Below are 18,036 nucleotides of genomic sequence, written 5' to 3'. Positions count from 1 at the left end.
GTTTTTCATAAATGATTTAAAGAAAGCCATTTCTTTGATTTCCTTTTATATTTTCCTCTACTTCTTTTCATACAAGGACTATTCTCCTGCTGGCTCAATAACTCACATGAGGGGTTTGTATTGATAGAAATGCAGCCAGTTAGCTGCTGGTGAACTCTGGGGTCACAAATGGCAGCTGTGTATTTTTGTGTTTAGAGGAAGTGGCGGTTATGCTCCATTAAGTTATGTGAGTTTATCCCATCACTCTGTGACCTGGCGTCCTTCATCCGAAGTGACAAGGAGTAATGTACACATCATGTTTGATCTTGTTTATCTTGCAAGTGGCATCATAGTTTGTCTGTGAAAAGTGCAAAAGTATCACTTGGGCTGCCATCCATAAGAGCAAGTTGTATGGCAGCAGAGACCCTCCATGGTTTTACCCTTGAAAAACCAGAGGCTGGCATCTATTCCATCGCATAGGAGACCCTGGAATCAGCTCTTTTTCCTGAACTAATATCCCTCAAGAGGCAGGCAAAGAGGGACTTCAAAAGTAAAGCTTTTCTAGGTAGCTGAGGCTGAAGAAGGCTTCCTTTGGGAGGGTCATATTTGAGGAAGAAGGATTTTCTGACTGTAGATGGAGGCAATTCTTTTGGTTTTTTTCCTTTTTTAAAAAAAAATATTTTTTAATTTATTTGGCTGCGTTGGGTCTTAGTTGTGGCATGCGGGATCTTTGTTACCTGTGAGGGATCTTTGTTGCAGCATGCGGGATCTTTAGTTGTGGCATGTGAACTTCTTAGCTGTGCATGTTGGATCTAGTTCCCCGACCAGGGATTGAACCCGGGCCCCCTGCATTGGGAGCTCGGAGTCTTAGCCACTGGACCACCAGGAAAGTCCCATGGTGGGGGCAGTTCTGACCCATAGAGTGGGATGAAATTCTGACTCCATGCATGTTGGAAATAGAAGTTTCTACAAGACAGGAGAATTAGGGGCAGGCAGGTCCTGGCTTTTTAGTAAATTGATGAGCAATATTCAGCAGACGTACTTTGAGCATCACATAAGACAATGTATATGAAAACATTGTAGAAAATTTTAAGGGATTATCATGTTTCTCAATGAAAGATTTATTTTTACTAGACATATAGGACAAAATGCATTTAAATCTGAGTTCACTTTGGTTCTTTTTTTATGGCAGAGATAGCATTTTGTGTCTAGACAATTATTTCTCAAATTTAAGACATAACACCTATAAACACATAATCATCATGAGGAGACAGGCATTAAAATAAGAACTCTTCACACATAATGTATGTCTATCTTTGTGATATCTTATACCCTATATGATCATCAGTTACTTTTAATGGTACAACAAGGTGTGGAATATAATATTTCTGGGATGGGTATGATAGATGGATGCTTAATAACCATATTAATACTGAATAATCCTTATATTCTTATTTATTATTGCTGGTATAGCATGAACTATGGCTTTAGTTAGAGCTGAGTGTGAATCCTGGCTTGGACATACTAGCTGCGTGAGCTGAGCAACTTACTTTAATTTTCAAAACCACAGCTTTTTTTTTTTCTCTCTCTAAAATGGGTTTAAAATAGAACATATCTCATTGGGTTGTTCTCAGAATTAAGTAATATAATACAGGAAAAGTGCTTAGATTAGTGGCTCATAGTGAGGTCTCAATGAAGGTTACCTATAAGTGGTACTATTAGTCATTATCCTAATAAAAATGGCCCAATAGAAGTGTGTTTATAAATTTTTATTTTTGTTTGAATAGTTTCTATAAAAATATTTCAGTGGGGAAATTAAAATTAGTGTGTGGAAATGAGTCACAGGTAGACACATTAACTAATGCCTTACTTATGATTTATGAATAACCTTTTCTGTTTTCAAAAAGATACTTCTGTGATCAGAGGGGAAATTTTAAATCATTAATAGTCCTAACATTTCAAATCTGAGGAAACTGGAAATTAACTGCATAGTCTCTGACCTGCTATGCCAAAGGGAGTGTCAATTATTTCTATTTATTTGTCTCATATGCATTTGTTGATCAAAGAGTGGAGATGACGCTCAGTTACTTCAAGTCTAACTCAGGTGACCCTGATATTATGAACCAATATTGTGAAAGTGTTTGCTACACTCTTGATAGGGGAGGTGAACATGGCACCTTTATAAGACTGTACATATACTATCTCAGAAAGGTAAGCAGTGATTCTTCTGCTGCATGCCCTGTGGGCTTATTTTTATCCTAAGCTAAATACAGGACACTTTAGGGGAAAATGCCTTACTTTTCTGTTGAAGACCGATCTCTTGGTCGAAGTGGTGGGACTGGAGGAGGAACGTGCGGGGGAGGGACAGGAGAGGAAGCATCCTTAAAGGCATCAGTGCCATTGTCGGAGTGGCTTTTGGAGAGGGGTCTGTAGGTCTGGGTCTTGGCAGCAGGATGTGACTGAGCTCTGTAGGGTGAGTTGTACAGGCCTATCAGGAAACACAACACAGCAAAACAAAAACAGAACAGAAACAAATAACATTTTGAAAGTGCGTTACATTATTTATACCCCACAAAAGTATCCCATGATTTTACCAAGATTATTATCAGTAAACATATTCACAATGCATGCATTGGATGGTATGCTCTTGATTTATTAATATTATTAATTTATTAATCATTATTAATTCATTAATGGATTGAATACACGAGCAGTTGGTTACAGTGAATCCTCATCAATTATTATGGAATTAGTAATAATTCCAACTGGTACTAGAAACAAACTTACAGATACTTAGCAAATTTTCTCGTGGATGATGTAAACTAATAACACAGTTAAGATTTTAGAAGAAGATTAAAAATACTTAATAGAACCGTTTCCAAATATCTTCTATTACTTTAAAAGCTCTGATTTGCATATGCTCATTGACATGTTAATTGCAATCAAACAAAATATTGAGCAAGTTAAATACATGCGGTGCAAGGCAGAAGGAAACATCAACTCAGTGAGCTTATAACACATCTGGGGAAAAGAGACATGATTCGAATTGTGATCGAACATAATTGGTAGCTTATGATAAAAGCCACATGAGGAGAACATAGTTTAGGCATTAAAGAGTTTAGAAGATGGTGATTGGTCGGAGAAGATATCACAGAACTGATGACACTAGAGTGAGCCCTGAAGGATTGGTTTGGGTGGGTCGGGGAAGAGGAGGTGGCAGAGGGAAAAAAAGCATCAGAAAGTGCAAGGCATAGAACAGCGCGACGTAAGGTTAGTAGGAGGGGAAGAGACTAATCAGAGTTTCTTTGTCTACCGATTAAACGGTAAAACTCTAAAGGGCCCTGCAAGTTTATATGTAACTACCGTTCAATTGACTAATTCTAATGGATGCAAACTTCAATATGAAAAATAATTATAGAAATTCTGAATTTCCTGCCACCTCTATCTTTTGAGCTAAGTCTATTTTCATTCATCTGCTTCTCCTGAAGTTCCATGCAAATTGGCTATGACAGATGAGACAGTGTCTGCACTTCTGTTTTGCCTCAGTGCTACAGTCAGACTTCAACTTGAGCGCTTGTTCAGAACGAAACAGCAGACCCAAAATGGAGTTGCTCATGCTAAGCCCCACAGCACCAAACCGAGACTTAACTTAGTTACAGTTTTGACTCTGCCAGAAATGGAATCTTCAAGCAGTCCATCAGGAATGGCCTGGCCAGCACGAGTTAGATACTCTGCCTGACAGCCCCCTGCCCTCCCCTCGGGGGAAAGGGACCTTGCAGTAACCCACCCGCTGTTTTTCTTAGTCTAACTTCCCTGTTCCTGCTCCCTTCTGCCTATTGAAAGCCTTTTGTTTTGTTCAGCTCCTTGGAGCTCCTTTCTATCTGCTAGATTGGATGCTGCCTGATTCATGAATCGTTTAATAAAGCCAAGAAGATCTTTAAAATTTTCTCAGTTGAATTTTGCATTTTAACAAGCTAAACACAGCAGAGGAGTTAGGAGAACTGAGACCAGGAATAAAAGTTGAGGGACTCCTAGCAGGCCACCTGCTATCATCTGGAAGAGTGAGGACTGAAAACCAGATTTTTGCAGCTTGCTGAGCTTGTTCTGCTTGTTTTTCCCCCTTACTTGTCGTCGGACACTAGTAGCAGAATCCTCAACAGTGAAAAGGCCTGAGTGCTGGCCTTCAGGCCTCATGGAGGGGACAACCCCATCCAGTTTGGGGGTGTGGCTGGCAAGGGGACCTTGATGGGAGGCGGCAGCTGCTGAATGGGACGTGGGCCTTGGAGACTGCTCTACAGAAGGGAATAACAGGCACTGTGCAATCGTCCTGAGCCTGGGGCCGGGAAGTGACAGGCGGCCCCGTGTGGGGTCCCCTGATGTGACATTTAGGAGAAAGCGATGATGGAAACATTTTTCAGGGGTCCCTCACTCCAGCCTGCAACGATTTCACAAGATACCAACTCACTCAAGTTCAAGTGGAAATGCCCGGAATTGAAGTCGATCCATTATGACCGCTGGCAACTCTGAGTCAGAAAAGTGGTCCAGCCAACTGGGATGTTTAAAAATCCTTCAATGAATGATTGCATTTGGAGCAAAAGCATGGACAGGGTCACAAAATACTTTGCTTGACTTGTTTTTGGGGAAGTGTATCTGAAAGATCTTACGCAATTGTAATCATTCTCTCTACTGATAAAAGGAGATCTTTATCTTATTTTGTACCCCCTGTTACAGTATGTTCTTTCCTGCTGTCCTTCACACTTTGGTTAAACATTCCTGAAGCCGAGAATAAACTAACAGTGGGGATGAAGGAGGTAAAATAGTATTAGTTCTCATTTCCATGAGGAAAGATCAAATCTTTCTTTATACATGCTGAGAAAAGAAAAAAAAAAGCATCTTCCTAATTGTAGAGACTGAAATCGTGCACTCAGAGTGGTTAAAAAAAAAAAAAAAAAAGTGACTGGGAAGTTCTTCCAAGCATGGGAGGGCACAGTGTAGTCATGGCAAGCAAGGAAACCCATCCTACCTGCATTATATGTATAAGGAGTATTATACATGTCTGTGTCATCATCTAGAAAATGAAACATAAATATTATGGTAATACAGATTGGTCACCACATCCTAACAAGATAGCAGAACTTCAGAGAAACAACAGATTTGTTAGAAAACCAACACATTTTGCCTAGTTCATAAAACCATTTTTAAATTTTCAAATATTATGGTGTTTTTTGTTTTTTTTGTTTTTTTTTTGCTGGGCCTTTGCAAATTGACTTCTCTTGGCTGTTAACAGGTTTGCTCTGCTGCCCACTTCACAACATACAGATATCAGTCCCTCTTCCTCCTTTCCACCCGTCCTGGATCATGAATTTCCTTTAGTAAGTGCTTTAAAGATCCCTTGTCAACTCTGTGAGACCCAGCTACAGTCACTGTCTTGATATGGGGCAGATACACGTGGACAGAAGAATAATGCGTCTGTTTAAGCAGATAATACACCAGGCCAGTTTATACTGTGGATAGGGAAGGATGGAGGCATAAGGCCAGAGCCCCTGGCACTACTCCAAGGGCTACCTTCTAAGAGGCTTCCTGGCAGCTCAAGGGTGAAGCAGGAGTGCGGGTGTCTGGGAGTTGAGGGGTGATCTAAGAATAAGAAGTGTTGAAAAGAAGGGAGGGCCATGAAGTTTGCTGGGGTCTTGACAGTTTGTGTGAACCAGAACTACACAAAAGAGTATACATCCTTCAGCCCACAAGGACCTGATCAGAGAACAGAACTACATACCCGGCTTGTGCACCATGTGGATTTGCTTAAACATGGTCTTGTACCAGTCCTTTGGCCTGTCAACTGTCTGTAAAAGAAAATGTCCAACAGTTACAAAACTGGTTCCAAATAAACATTGTTCCTCTTTGTATATTATATCTTTTTAAATAGCAGATGTCTGTTCTGACTCTTTACTATGTCATGATGACATATCAGTCGTTTATCCAGGGATACATGCAATTTGTAAATATATTACCCTTTGTTTGAGTGGAGGCTGAGTTGGAATGTTATACTCTATGGTTTTATTTCTTCCAGGTCACAGCTGTGCCCAGCCCTAGATAGTTGATATTTGTGCAAGCTTATGTATATAAGCTTTTATATGTATATAAAATTAACTGAATAGAAGTTATACTGTTGTAATTGTTTGCTTTGCTCCTTTTGGTGATAATTATCATTATCCATAATAACTTGTTAGTGAGTATAGTGTTCAAGACATTTTTTTTTTTTTTTTTTTTTTTTTTTTTTTTTTTTGTGGTATGTGGGCCTCTCACTGTTGTGGCCTCTCCCGTCGCGGAGCACAGGCTCCGGACGCGCAGGCTCAGCGGCCATGGCTCACGGGCCCAGCCGCTCCGCGGCACGCGGGATCCTCCCGGACCGGGGCACAAACCCGTGTCCCCTGCATCGGCAGGCAGACTCTCAATCACTGCGCCACCAGGGAAGCCCTCAAGACATTATTTTAAAAATTAACTAGAGAATATTTTGGACTCGAATTGTATTCTGATCATCGGCTTAGAATTAAAGAAATAAAAATTTGGTATTTACTAGTCTAAGTTACTAAAATATTGACTATAGTAAACAATCTAGTGTCCTAAAGCAAGTCACAAAATATAGATATTGTTTCAAAATTTCTTTAACGTGATAATAAAATGTTGGCAACATTTGCTGTGCTAAACTGTAAGTTCCTTAAAAGCAGAAGCTCCTTATCCACCCCGCTTTTGACATAATATAAATAGTAGGCTGCAGTGGAAAGCTGAGATTAATGTCAGATCAACCTAGATTCAAATCTTGGTTCCTTTCATTACTGTTTAATACTTCCAAGCAATAAGAATTTGGGCAAGTGAGGTAACCTTTTAGAGCCTCAGTTTTCTCTTCTCTAAGATGAAATAATTATATCCACATCGTAGAATTGTTACGGAAATGAAAGAGACAGTGTATACAAAAAGACCTAGAACAATGCCTAGAATATACGAAATGCTCAATAAATCATAACAGTAGGAAACCTCAGATATTTACAGAATAAAACAATGAATGAATCCAGGTTATTGGATGGAAGTCTACCTAATTGTATACCTGTGAAAGTGGACATAGGCCTTTTTAATCATAATTCAAGATTTTGCTTGGAGTGTCTTCATTTTAACTCTTCCAGGGTTATTCTGGTAAGAAACTTGACCATTCTATATATAGTGACTAAATATACAGATTTTTCGAGGCAGTTCTCTTCATAGAAAATATTCTGTTAGGAAGGCCACAAAAGTATTCTTGTATTTGTTAGACTGAGCTTTGGTGTAGATTTTACATCCTGATTTTTCTTTCCAATGTGGTCATCGTGTTTTCCATCTGGAAACTGAGGGTTTTGTGCTATATCTAGACTTATTTTGATCTCTAAGAATATATGATTCTGGTAATCACCACAAATACAGAGTAACATCAAGGGCTAATTGACTTTGTTGGGAATCACTTCTTCACTCATTCTAGGCTCTTTCTACAATGGAAATATTGAGTGGATCACTGGTGGACTTTATACTCAAATGGTGGGAGCTGGTGGGAGAGGCAGTGATAAAACAAGAGTCTAGCTGTTATTTGCTGGGTTAAACAAAGTACATGAACACGTATCTTTAAGGGACATTTACTTTCATAAAAGATGGATTTCTTTTTCATTAAGCTTGAATTCCTTTGCAGTCTTTAGCAATAAAAAATAAGACATAATTTTGTGTAAAAATGTTGCCCAGCCATACCTGGACACAACCAATGGCAATGAGGAAGCTGAATAAGTGAGTTATATCGCTGTATATGGCAATGCATCCTGACAGACAGGAGTTTTTCCTTCACTTGCTGGAGGGCACATATCCGGCAGGACCTCTGTTGTGCCATCTGCTAGCTTTATATGGTGAGCACAGAGATGCCAGGAAATGCCCAGGTTGCTTGGCAAAGAGGAATGTGAAACTGATAAATGGGAATACTAAAACTCTATGTCCCTTTCTAAAAGAAGTCCTCTAAGCATTTAAAGTCCCTTTTATAAATGCCACCATGTAGGTTGTTATGGCAAACATTGAGATTAGGTAAACGGAAGTCTACTCAAATTTCAGGAAGTTTACTTGTGTATTTGTTCTTCAAAATGATTTTGCATGGACAGTAACTACTAGTAAATCACTATTTGGTTGTTTTCTATAACTTGGCTGCATAAACCTGAAGTTTTACACTCCTGTAGTTTACAAAACATCAGAACTCTACATTGATTTATCGTGCAGAGATTTCCAAAAAGGGAAAAGACACATATTTTCTACAGTTTTGGTGATAATTATCATTATCCATAATAACTTGTTAGTGAGTATATTGTTCAAGACATTATTTTAAAAATTAACTAGGGAATATTTTGGACTCGAATTGTATTCTGATCATCAGCTTAGAATTAGAGAAATAAAAATTTGATATTGGGCTTCCCTGGTGGCGCAGTGGTTGAGAGTCTGCCTGCCGATGCAGGGGACACGGATTCGTGCCCTGGTCCGGGAAGATCCCACATGCCGCGGAGCGGCTGGGCCCGTGAGCCATGGATGCTGAGCCTGTGCGTCCGGAGCCTGTGATCCGCAAAGGGAGAGGCCACAGCAGTGAGAGGCCCACGTACCACAAAAAAAAAAAAAAAAAAAAAAAAAAAAAATTTGGTATTTACTAGTCTAAGTTACTAAAATACTGACTATAGTAAACAATCTAGTGTCCTAGAGCAAGTCACAAAATGTAGATATTGTTTCAAAATTTCTTTAATATGATAATAAAATGTTGGCAACATTTGCTGTGCTAAACTGTAAGTTCCTTAAAAGCAGAAGCTCCTTATCCACCCCGCTTTTGACATAATATAAACAGTAGGCTGCAGTGGAAAGCTGAGATTAATGTCAGATCAACCTAGATTCAAATCTTGGTTCCTTTCATTACTGCTTAATACTTCCAAGCAATAAGAATGTACACCAGTATACATTATTCTATTCTATTTTTGCCCCTTTCCAGCTTGGAAAAGACTCAAACGGTGTTATATTTGAACTAGAAGGAAAGAATCTTACATTTCACTTAACTACTCGCCTTAATTACACAGTCTCGTGGTATCTGAACCCTAGCGTTTTTTGTTGTTGTTATTTTTAAGGATGGCAGTAAAAGGCTAACATAGACGTCCCAGGTCCATGAGAGAGGGCAGTCTGGGGAGCTGCTTCCCTTTCTGCAGATAGCTCAAAGGTACATTTGGTTAATTCTTGGCTTTCTAGAGTTTCCATGTTACTTTTTGAAATTGTTTCCTTGGTCTCTGCTGGTTGTCTAAAATGAGACTCTGAGATGATACACTGGGACAGTACTGCCTTTGGTGTGTACACTGAGCAGAAAGCCCCTGTGAAGCAATGTAAGTCTGATAATCATTACTTTCTATGTGGATGAGAAAGAAAAACAGCCTTGGAGATTCTTGGCCTGCCGTGGCTCAGACATGGCGAGACTCCACATTTATAAACACAGCTATACTTGGGGATGTGCTCTGTGGGGCTGACAGATAAGAAATGTGAATGAGTCTTCAGACCTGTGCCTTCTCTGTAAACTTTGAACAGTCTACATAAGAGCACAGCTGTACATAAAAATGCTGGTTCCTTATAAGGAACTTCTGAGTTGCTTATATTTTTATTTTCTATTTTATAGAGGGGGAACTTGCATTGAATGTCTAGTATCTGCGTTTGTTTATGCATATCTCAACATGCTTTTGATTTGGCAGTAGATTAAAAATATATAAATTTTTAATATTTCTTGATTTTTCACTAACCATCTATAACATCTCAGTTTTTTCCTTTAAAACGTAAAAAGCAAGGTCTTGCTATTTAAGAAAATCATATCTTACAGATAAAGACAGTTCCAGCTTTGCATGTCCATTTGTGTCTATCATATATTGACTTAAAAACATACCTAGAGGTCTCAGATAAAATCAGACAATCTATAACTACACAGAATCAGGGATCTCCTAATTTGTCAAGGGTCAATTAAACAAAACCAGTGACACTGTACCTGTCTGACACTGTATCCTTATGTTATTAGGAAAAAAAAAATCAAATTAAAGCATTTTGAGTCAGAAATCTTAAAAGAGAAACAAACAACAAAGTGCCACCACCAGAAACATGCAGCCACCCTAAGATTAAGAATGTTAGTCACAATCCCTGAACTTTTCCTGTCACTTAAATATGACAATCATTGGTTCCAACAGAGATTTTTAGGACTTTATAATTAGTCACATTCAACATCCCCAGAATCTAATGAGTCTAAAGCCCCAGCAACTGCTCTACAGATTTACTTTCTGGCTTCCAATTCTAATACAGATGCTTGGAATAATCAATTTTCAACTCTCCTCTCCGAGCACAGGATCCCCATATGATGAATGCAAATCCAAGGAGACAAGAGACCCCCAGTCTTTGTCTTTCGTTCTTTCTGAGCGATTCCAATCGTCCCTGATCTCTTTTTCTGATCTCTTGCCGGTTCTTTTCCTCTCTCCACCCTTGTCTTTGGCCCCCCAGGTTTGCCTTCCAGGCCAGTAGCTCTCGGCACCAGCCCAGCCGCATACGTGGGTGTTGCAGACCGAGTGTATGCAGTCGGCGCTCCCTTCTCTCACCACCCCCCAGTTTCACCTGCAGAGGTGCTGCCGCTCTCATCCTGGCGCCCCCAGTATTCCTTCGCGCAGGCCAGCACAGACCTCCTCTGCAAGTGGGCTGGATCAGCAAGCAGCTGCCTGCCCAAGCTCAGCCTCTGCTGCTGCTGAACTTTGCCAGAAGGGGCTGCCCTGAAACACCGAGCAATGTTCTGGCAGAGTTTAAAGACTTCAAAAAAAAAAACCCCGAACACTTTCACTTATCGCCCCGGAGAGCTCTCAGCAGGCACAGCTGACGAGGGACACTGAAACGTGATGTGTATTTTCCTCAGACAGTTTTTCCTTTCCACGACATGAACTCCCTTCCCTCCAATCATCTCGCTGCCCAGCACCCAATTCACAGCTCCCAGTCTCCTGGTGGTAACACACACCATCCATCTCAAGAAACAAATCACCGGTTTATTCGCAATGCACATGGGAATTCAGTGCAGCCAAAGAATTCACATTTTCTACTTCATTCTCTTTTCTCTCTCTATTGCCCCAACAACACTCCGTGGAAGAGGTAAAACCAGACAAAGCCTACTTTTATCGTTTAACAGAATCACAATTTTCGTGATTTTTTTTTCGTGATTTTTAATTGAAATGGAAAAACAGATTGGGTCATTATCTTCAATCGACAGTTCCATTTCTCTGCCACACACAGCATAATATTCATGAGAACTCAGATGGCACGGAGGGCAATCCTCATTATATAAGAGCATAGGAATGCACAAAGCCATTGACAATCCATCCTTTGTGGAGCCTGTGCACAGCCCGGGAGCAAGGCGCGCTGGCATTTCCTACCGTTCTAATTGCCGTGGGGATTCCGGATTCATCCACCGGCCCGATTCCCGGGTAGTGCGGTGCTTTGATGACTGTCACTCTCTTCTCCTCCTCTGAGGATCTGTACAGTGGTATCGAGCTGCCCATGCTGCCGTCCAGAGACTGTGCATGCTGGGGGTATGTCTCTGAGGAATCTGCGGAGAAAATTTGGTGACATATACTTGATGCACGAGGAATCAAATTAATGGAGCCTCATGCCTACCATAATATAATATATTTAATTACATGTAATTACGTATAATTACATAGTTATATGTAAATATATAATACTATATTATAATATATTTATAAATAAATATAAAGTGTATTTCTATCACTCTATCTTTTAACTCATTGACCTTAAATTTGAGCCACTCATTGGTAACATGTAGGTATATACTGAATAGACCTCTAACAACAAGATCCTCATCTTTCAGTGATGAGGGGAAGGGCAAGAATAATATCTGTTGAAAGACCATGCGGCCACGTGGCAGCCACTGTGTTAAGAAAGCATTGTACCTGCATTACTTCATTTTATCCTTCTAGTCATCTTGGGTGAGGGTCCATTTTATACATGAGGGGGCAGAAGCTGAGACAAGTTTAGTCATTTCCTTCAGGGCATCATTTACATTACTATTATTTTGGTGAAACTGCTGACTACCATTTTCTTAAAGTACTAAAGTGTACTTTTAGGATGAAAAATATGACTATTGAGTCTATGACAGTAATCTTATAAAAATAAAGTGAGGGCTTCCCTGGTGGCGCAGTGGTTGAGAGTCCGCCTGCCGATGCTAGGGGACGCGGGTTTGTACTCCGGTCTGGGAAGATCCCACATGCCACGGAGCGGCTGGGTCCGTGCGCCATGGCTGCTGAGCCTGCGCATCCGGAGCCCGTGCTCCGCAACGGGAGAGGCCACAGCAGTGAGAAGCCCGCGTACCGCAAAAAAAATAAATAAATAAATAAAAATAAAGTGAAAGCAAAAATCACATAAGGAAATCTTCACATCCAAGGCTTATGGGTAGAGAAATGATCGTAAGCTATTAATATTAACCTTTATTTAAGTCTCCATGATGGCCACTAAACTAAAGTAGCTTCGCTTTTACTTTAAAGTAGCAAAAACCATGACTCCTCACCCCTTGGATGTGAAAATTGCCCTAAGCCTACATTGTGACTGAGATTTATCATGCTCTTTATGCCATCTTCGTTAATTTTTGGTATACTTTCATAAGAAACAGAGAGGACATAGGTGTACTCTATATTCCACTTAGAGTTTACAGGTATTTATGAAAATCTACATTATCGTGTATTTAGTACAGTTGATAATATGACCTCCTGTTTTTCTACAATAAATTTCAAAATTTCGCTGACCAAGAATGACTCTTGGCCATGGTTTGTCAGATCTGTTAGTCAGGTCTCTTTTTATGTGCATATGGAAAAGTCCTTATGTCAGGGCAGCAGTCATTGATTACGTATAGGTATAGATATAAATATAGATATAGACATTTAAAAAGATATGACTGTTTTTGTAGCAAATTTATACACAATTTCATAAGATTTTTTAAAAATTTAACTCATCATTATAAGGATAAGTAGAGATAAGACCTTTGTAAACTCATATCCATTATAATATTTGTAACTGCTGTTACTATGACTGTGTTTTAGTTTGCAACAGAAAAGCATTTTCAATCCATTTCTGATGAAGAATGAATAAGGCTAGGAATAAAACTGCTTTACATGCCATTGTATGTAAAAGTAGTATCTTTTCCAAGCAACCCTGAATTAAGACGCAAAGTGATATTTGACTCTGATTTTCCATTTAATTACAGAAAGGATTTGATTGGGCAACCACGATGCTAGTATTTCTATCAAACACTTTTTGAGCACTGAGTATTTGCCAAGGCCTAGCCTAAACAAACAGTGTTAACTCTCTTCATATGTGGGTCATAAGATTCTATGAACTTATAGCTTACAAGTTAACCCTTTATTTTATTATGCTCTTATATGGTCCACTAACTCTCATTTTTGCAGCTTTGTCCTCAACTTTATAAAGTTCCTCTAAGGCAGAATAGATTTGTGTATATTCCTCAGGACCTATCTCAGCACTGGCCAATTGGAATTTGTTTAGTATTTATCTACAGAATTTCTTTCTCTGTAGTATACTTTATATGTAAAATCCACCCATTGATATGTTCTAATATAAAAGCCTGTCCATACTTAAGTATTTATATATTTTGTTTGTTGGGGTGGGAGGGACAAGACTGTGTTCATTAAGACAGGCAAAGGGGACAGAGTCCAACTTTGATAATAATTATTTGGAAAAATATTATGACTGGGATAATTTGTAGAGTTTTACTATAGATGTGTAATCATGCATAGCTCCATAAAGAATCTAGATATAATGGACTCCTATTATAATACTACACCAGGGACTGATTATATAAGGGCAGTATTTTGGCACAAAGCCGTTCTACTCTCTTATACTGTAAAAGGACATCATTATAAGATTCACAGATGATCCCAGGAGCAGCCTTAGAGAAGGTGCAAGTATATTTAGACTTTTCTTTGAGTCTCATGGCTACATGTAAGTCTTATAGTTAGAGAGGCTTTGTTGGCTATAGAAGTTGAGTTCCACAATCCATAGGCTGGGTGTTCCTGGGTAAACTAATAGCCTCATCTTCTTTCCATACACAGTGTCGGGGAAGAGAAGGCACTGTCTGCTGTCAACGAGGACATGGGAGTTAAAGCCCTGTGTTCTAGTTTCTTTCTCTCTGCTGGTTGGTGGTGGCCAGAGGATCGGTTTGCTTTTCTGAGAGGTATGTTGTGGTCACGTGGTCCTGCGCCGTCTTCCCTGTTTCTTGCTGCCCTGCAATCCTTCTAGTTGCTCAACATAGAACCTTTCTCAGCTTGAATTCAGATGATGGTTCGATTTGGGTTGTTTTTCAATGTTTGTTTGTTTGGGTTTTTTTACATTTTTAAAAACTAAGAAATATTTATTACGTTATTTTCTAAATTGTCCTAATATATTTTGCTGCATAAAAATATTTCTAACATTATATAGCACAGCTTCTTTTCCAGGAAGCTTTAAAGAGTTCATGAGCCCCATGAAATCATATGTTTAAAAATTTATATGAATGCTCTAATGTTCATTTTTCTTGGGGAGGAAAAGAGCTCTATCTTTCATTTAGTTCTTAATTCCCAAAGGATTAAGAACTATCTTTCTATAAAATTCTGCATCATTATTTAAAGGAACTCACATCCCTGACTGGTGGTCTTCTGGTCTCAGTTTGAATAGTAGTTTACTACTTTGGGAGGCAGCCTATCCCCTTGTTAAACTGTTTTAACTGTTAAATAGTTCTTCTTTATATATATCAAAATAATTTTCTACAATGAAAGCTTTTCCACAAAAAGAAAGGACTGTCTCGAACATGGATGGTATTTGCCACCCATGGAAATTCACTACATGAATGTTCTCCTGGTATATATGCACACTCCTCTCCCCAACTGGCCATCTTCTTCTTTCTGTCCCATCATCCCAAATATCTAATAGCCTTCTCCAGACTCAGATATAGATGCAGTCATCGTCTTGGAATAGCCGGGTCCCTATTTTCTCCAGTGTTAAATCCTCTGCCTTTGATTCCTCCCCTAGGAGAGGCTCATTAAATAGTGGAGTATTGAATGTTTCTGCTTCCTTTTCCAAAAATTACTTGGATGCTTTATATTTTTCTCATTTGGTTTGTACCTGTTATATTGAAATTGTCATGAAAATCGTGACTGTCAGATGACTTACCAAGTGACCGGCCATGCTGCATGATAATGCTTGAATTGAGTGAGCCTGGTAGCGAGTAGGCGGAAGGGGAAAACGGCCTTTGATAGTAACTCAGTGGACTCACGGTGCCTCCAGAGTTTCCATTCACTGTTATCTGGCTCTGAGAAAAGTGCAGAGACATCCTGTTAAAGCGCACGGTCCCCTGTAAACATCACTCCTTTAGATGACAATAATGGCTTCCATTCACATGACAGTAATCAGCTGTCAACTATTTATTTACTAACTGATGTCGAGAAGGGCATGGGACGTCTTTTTTCAGTGTCTTCTCTATCTTCCTTTACTCTGAAAATCACTCTCTTTGTATGTCAGAGGGCACAGGAGGTGATTAGGAGAATGGAAGCAGCTGACCAGTGGGCATATTGCTCTGCCAACAGTGATGTCCAAAGATACCAGAGGAGCCAGTATAAAATAAACGTGGAGGGTGAATCTGCTCTAATGTCGTGACTTAAATCACACTGCTCTGGGTGTAGGATTTTAAAAGAACATTCTTTGAAAAGAGGAAAGTGATCGGTTCTCAGGCTTAATCAGGGATATATATCCTGTAGCGAATCAAGGTTTCCAGGGCAAGGTGACTGACATAAGGTGGACAATTGTTTGGATTTATATATGTCATGAAGCAATCTATCCTGGAAGAATCAAATACCTGGCAAAGCATCAGAAAATGGTGTTAACCCCCCGGCTTCTTCCTACTCATGTTTCATTTAGCACGTTATGGGCCTCTTTTTGGTTCCTTAATAATTTATTGTTTTGATTGCTTTATATTTGAGTATTTTCATAGCCCCAGTGGTATTTCAAGATTCTTGTTGAAGATGGTCGTATATATGCTTTTTAAACATATTTTTCTGTATAACATGCAACCTGGTGCTAATAGGATAGTAGATATTCAATAGATACATATTCTAATTGAATTGAATCAGCTCAGTTAGAGAAGTTGAGCTCACTATTAAGCATGCCTGTCTGTCCACAACATAGCACTGAGCATTGTGGAGATTGTATAATGCATGCAAATAAGATAAAACATTAGTAAGAGCATTTAGTTGAAATACCTTACAGCTGAATACACACAAAACACACATATGCACATAGATAAAGAACCATAATTTGTGACCTTTATCTGCTTATTTGAAAACAAATTAAACTTCTGTCGTATAGGCCTGAAACATAGGTAGTCAATTAATTGAACATTTCCATGACTTTTCACTTTAAAGCAGATGTTTTCAAATAATGTAGAATTAATCTAGTTTCATTACTTTATAGCCATACCACATCTGTCCTAAAGTCAGTAAGCGTATCATTACAATGATTGTGCTTAATGGTGAACTACTGCTCTTGAGGGTCATCTACCTTAGAGCACTGGCCATTCAGATCAGTGTGATGCACTGATCTACCCAGATGCTTCAGAGTGCTTATATATCTTTGATGAATTATTCGAGACTGTTTTTGCCTCCTTGCCCAAATCCAGTTTTGTTGATCTTTGTAAATATAATTTAAATATTATTGTTATAATTAATGTTAAAGGCAGGAGAATTCTTCTTATTAAAAACTATCATGTTACTATGTAACTAAACTTAGGAAAGTTGCCCTGCCTCCTATTTTGATGGTTCCAATAACATTGGTTATGGGTTAAACAAAATAAAAGCTGCAAATAGATTTAGTCTTTCATCATGCTAAATCAATTAGGATTTTACTAATGAAATAATACTACTAGAATTTTAGAAAATACTTGATTGTTATAGTGAAATAATTATTAGGAAAACCATCTCATGGAGAAGGTACGTGCAATTTAAACTGTTACTTGAAACTAAGTTCAGTTACAGTTGGCTCCACAAAGCTATATGTATGCTTCTCAGGCTCCTGAAGAGTCTTAGAAACAGTAAATTAAATAGGCCCATACATAAATAAATACACTATCACTGCTTTGTATTTTTGGGTAAAGGCATTCCTTAGAGTTTTAAAAGTAAAGAACCATTGAAAGCATAGTAGAACATGGAGAGGCTCATGCCTGTTGCGCTCCAGGTACTAGTGGCAGGGGAGGTATTAGCCGTGGAAAAGGAGGTTCCTTCCGTAGCTAGTCTCTGAATGTAACATTTCAGGGGGAAGTTTTATACCCAGCTGTTGAATGAATACTGAAACCCATCTAAAGTATTATTAAGTATTTAGTAAAGATACTAAAAAGTATCTTTTGTCTTCTGTAATTGCAATGTCTTGAAAAACATATAGTTTATAATATTTCTTCAGGCAAGAAATTCACAGATTTATGACCTTGATGCAACATAAAAATTATGTAGCACAGCTAAAATTTTCTCTATGACAATGCATATTTAGAACTTCATTATGAAATCAGTTTTAGAAAAAAATACCCTTTATTTTGCCTAAAGTTATGTGCCTTTCAAATTGAAGCTATTATCTATACTTTATATGCAATAGAAAATCTGCGCCATAAAATTTTGAAACACTTTAGGCATTTATAAATCATTTATTAGGGACTGCTTGTCAAGTAGATATATTTAGATGAAATAAATATGTATGGGAAATATTTATTTATTGCTCTAAATGGAAGACAAATTATTGATATATAAAACAATAAATATTCATAAATTTCTATACTGGGGTGTCTTGGGAAAATAATTCCAACAAAATCCTAGGGCTAAGTTTCTGCCATGTAGATTAAGGTTATTTACATCTTTCACTCCTGTTGGATAGGTGGGTTCAAAAGATGTAGCTGTTAATGAAAGG

At 38.7% G+C, this 18,036-nt stretch overlaps 1 protein-coding gene across 4 annotated transcripts in view; it reads right to left on the bottom strand.

The window, feature by feature from the left end:
- The window catches only part of SORBS2 (sorbin and SH3 domain containing 2), a 209,404-nt gene that overhangs the window by 55,246 nt on the left and 136,122 nt on the right, over positions 1–18,036 (bottom strand). For all 4 annotated transcript variants that reach the window (XM_082608349.1, XM_082608346.1, XM_082608347.1 and 1 more), the window contains exons 7-11: positions 15,262–15,400; positions 11,457–11,629; positions 5,753–5,819; positions 5,003–5,047; positions 2,278–2,467 (exon numbers count right to left, since the gene is read on the bottom strand). In XM_082608349.1, the coding sequence (XP_082464475.1) occupies positions 2,278–2,467; positions 5,003–5,047; positions 5,753–5,819; positions 11,457–11,629; positions 15,262–15,400 (614 nt within the window). The remainder of the gene's footprint in view (positions 1–2,277; positions 2,468–5,002; positions 5,048–5,752; positions 5,820–11,456; positions 11,630–15,261; positions 15,401–18,036) is intronic.

The sequence above is a fragment of the Mesoplodon mirus genome, assembly GCF_964341445.2.
Source record: "Mesoplodon mirus genome assembly, chromosome: 20".
Lineage (NCBI taxonomy): Eukaryota > Metazoa > Chordata > Mammalia > Artiodactyla > Ziphiidae > Mesoplodon > Mesoplodon mirus.
Note: the sequence above shows the minus strand (reverse complement) of the source record. Positions and strands in the feature narration are given on the sequence as shown.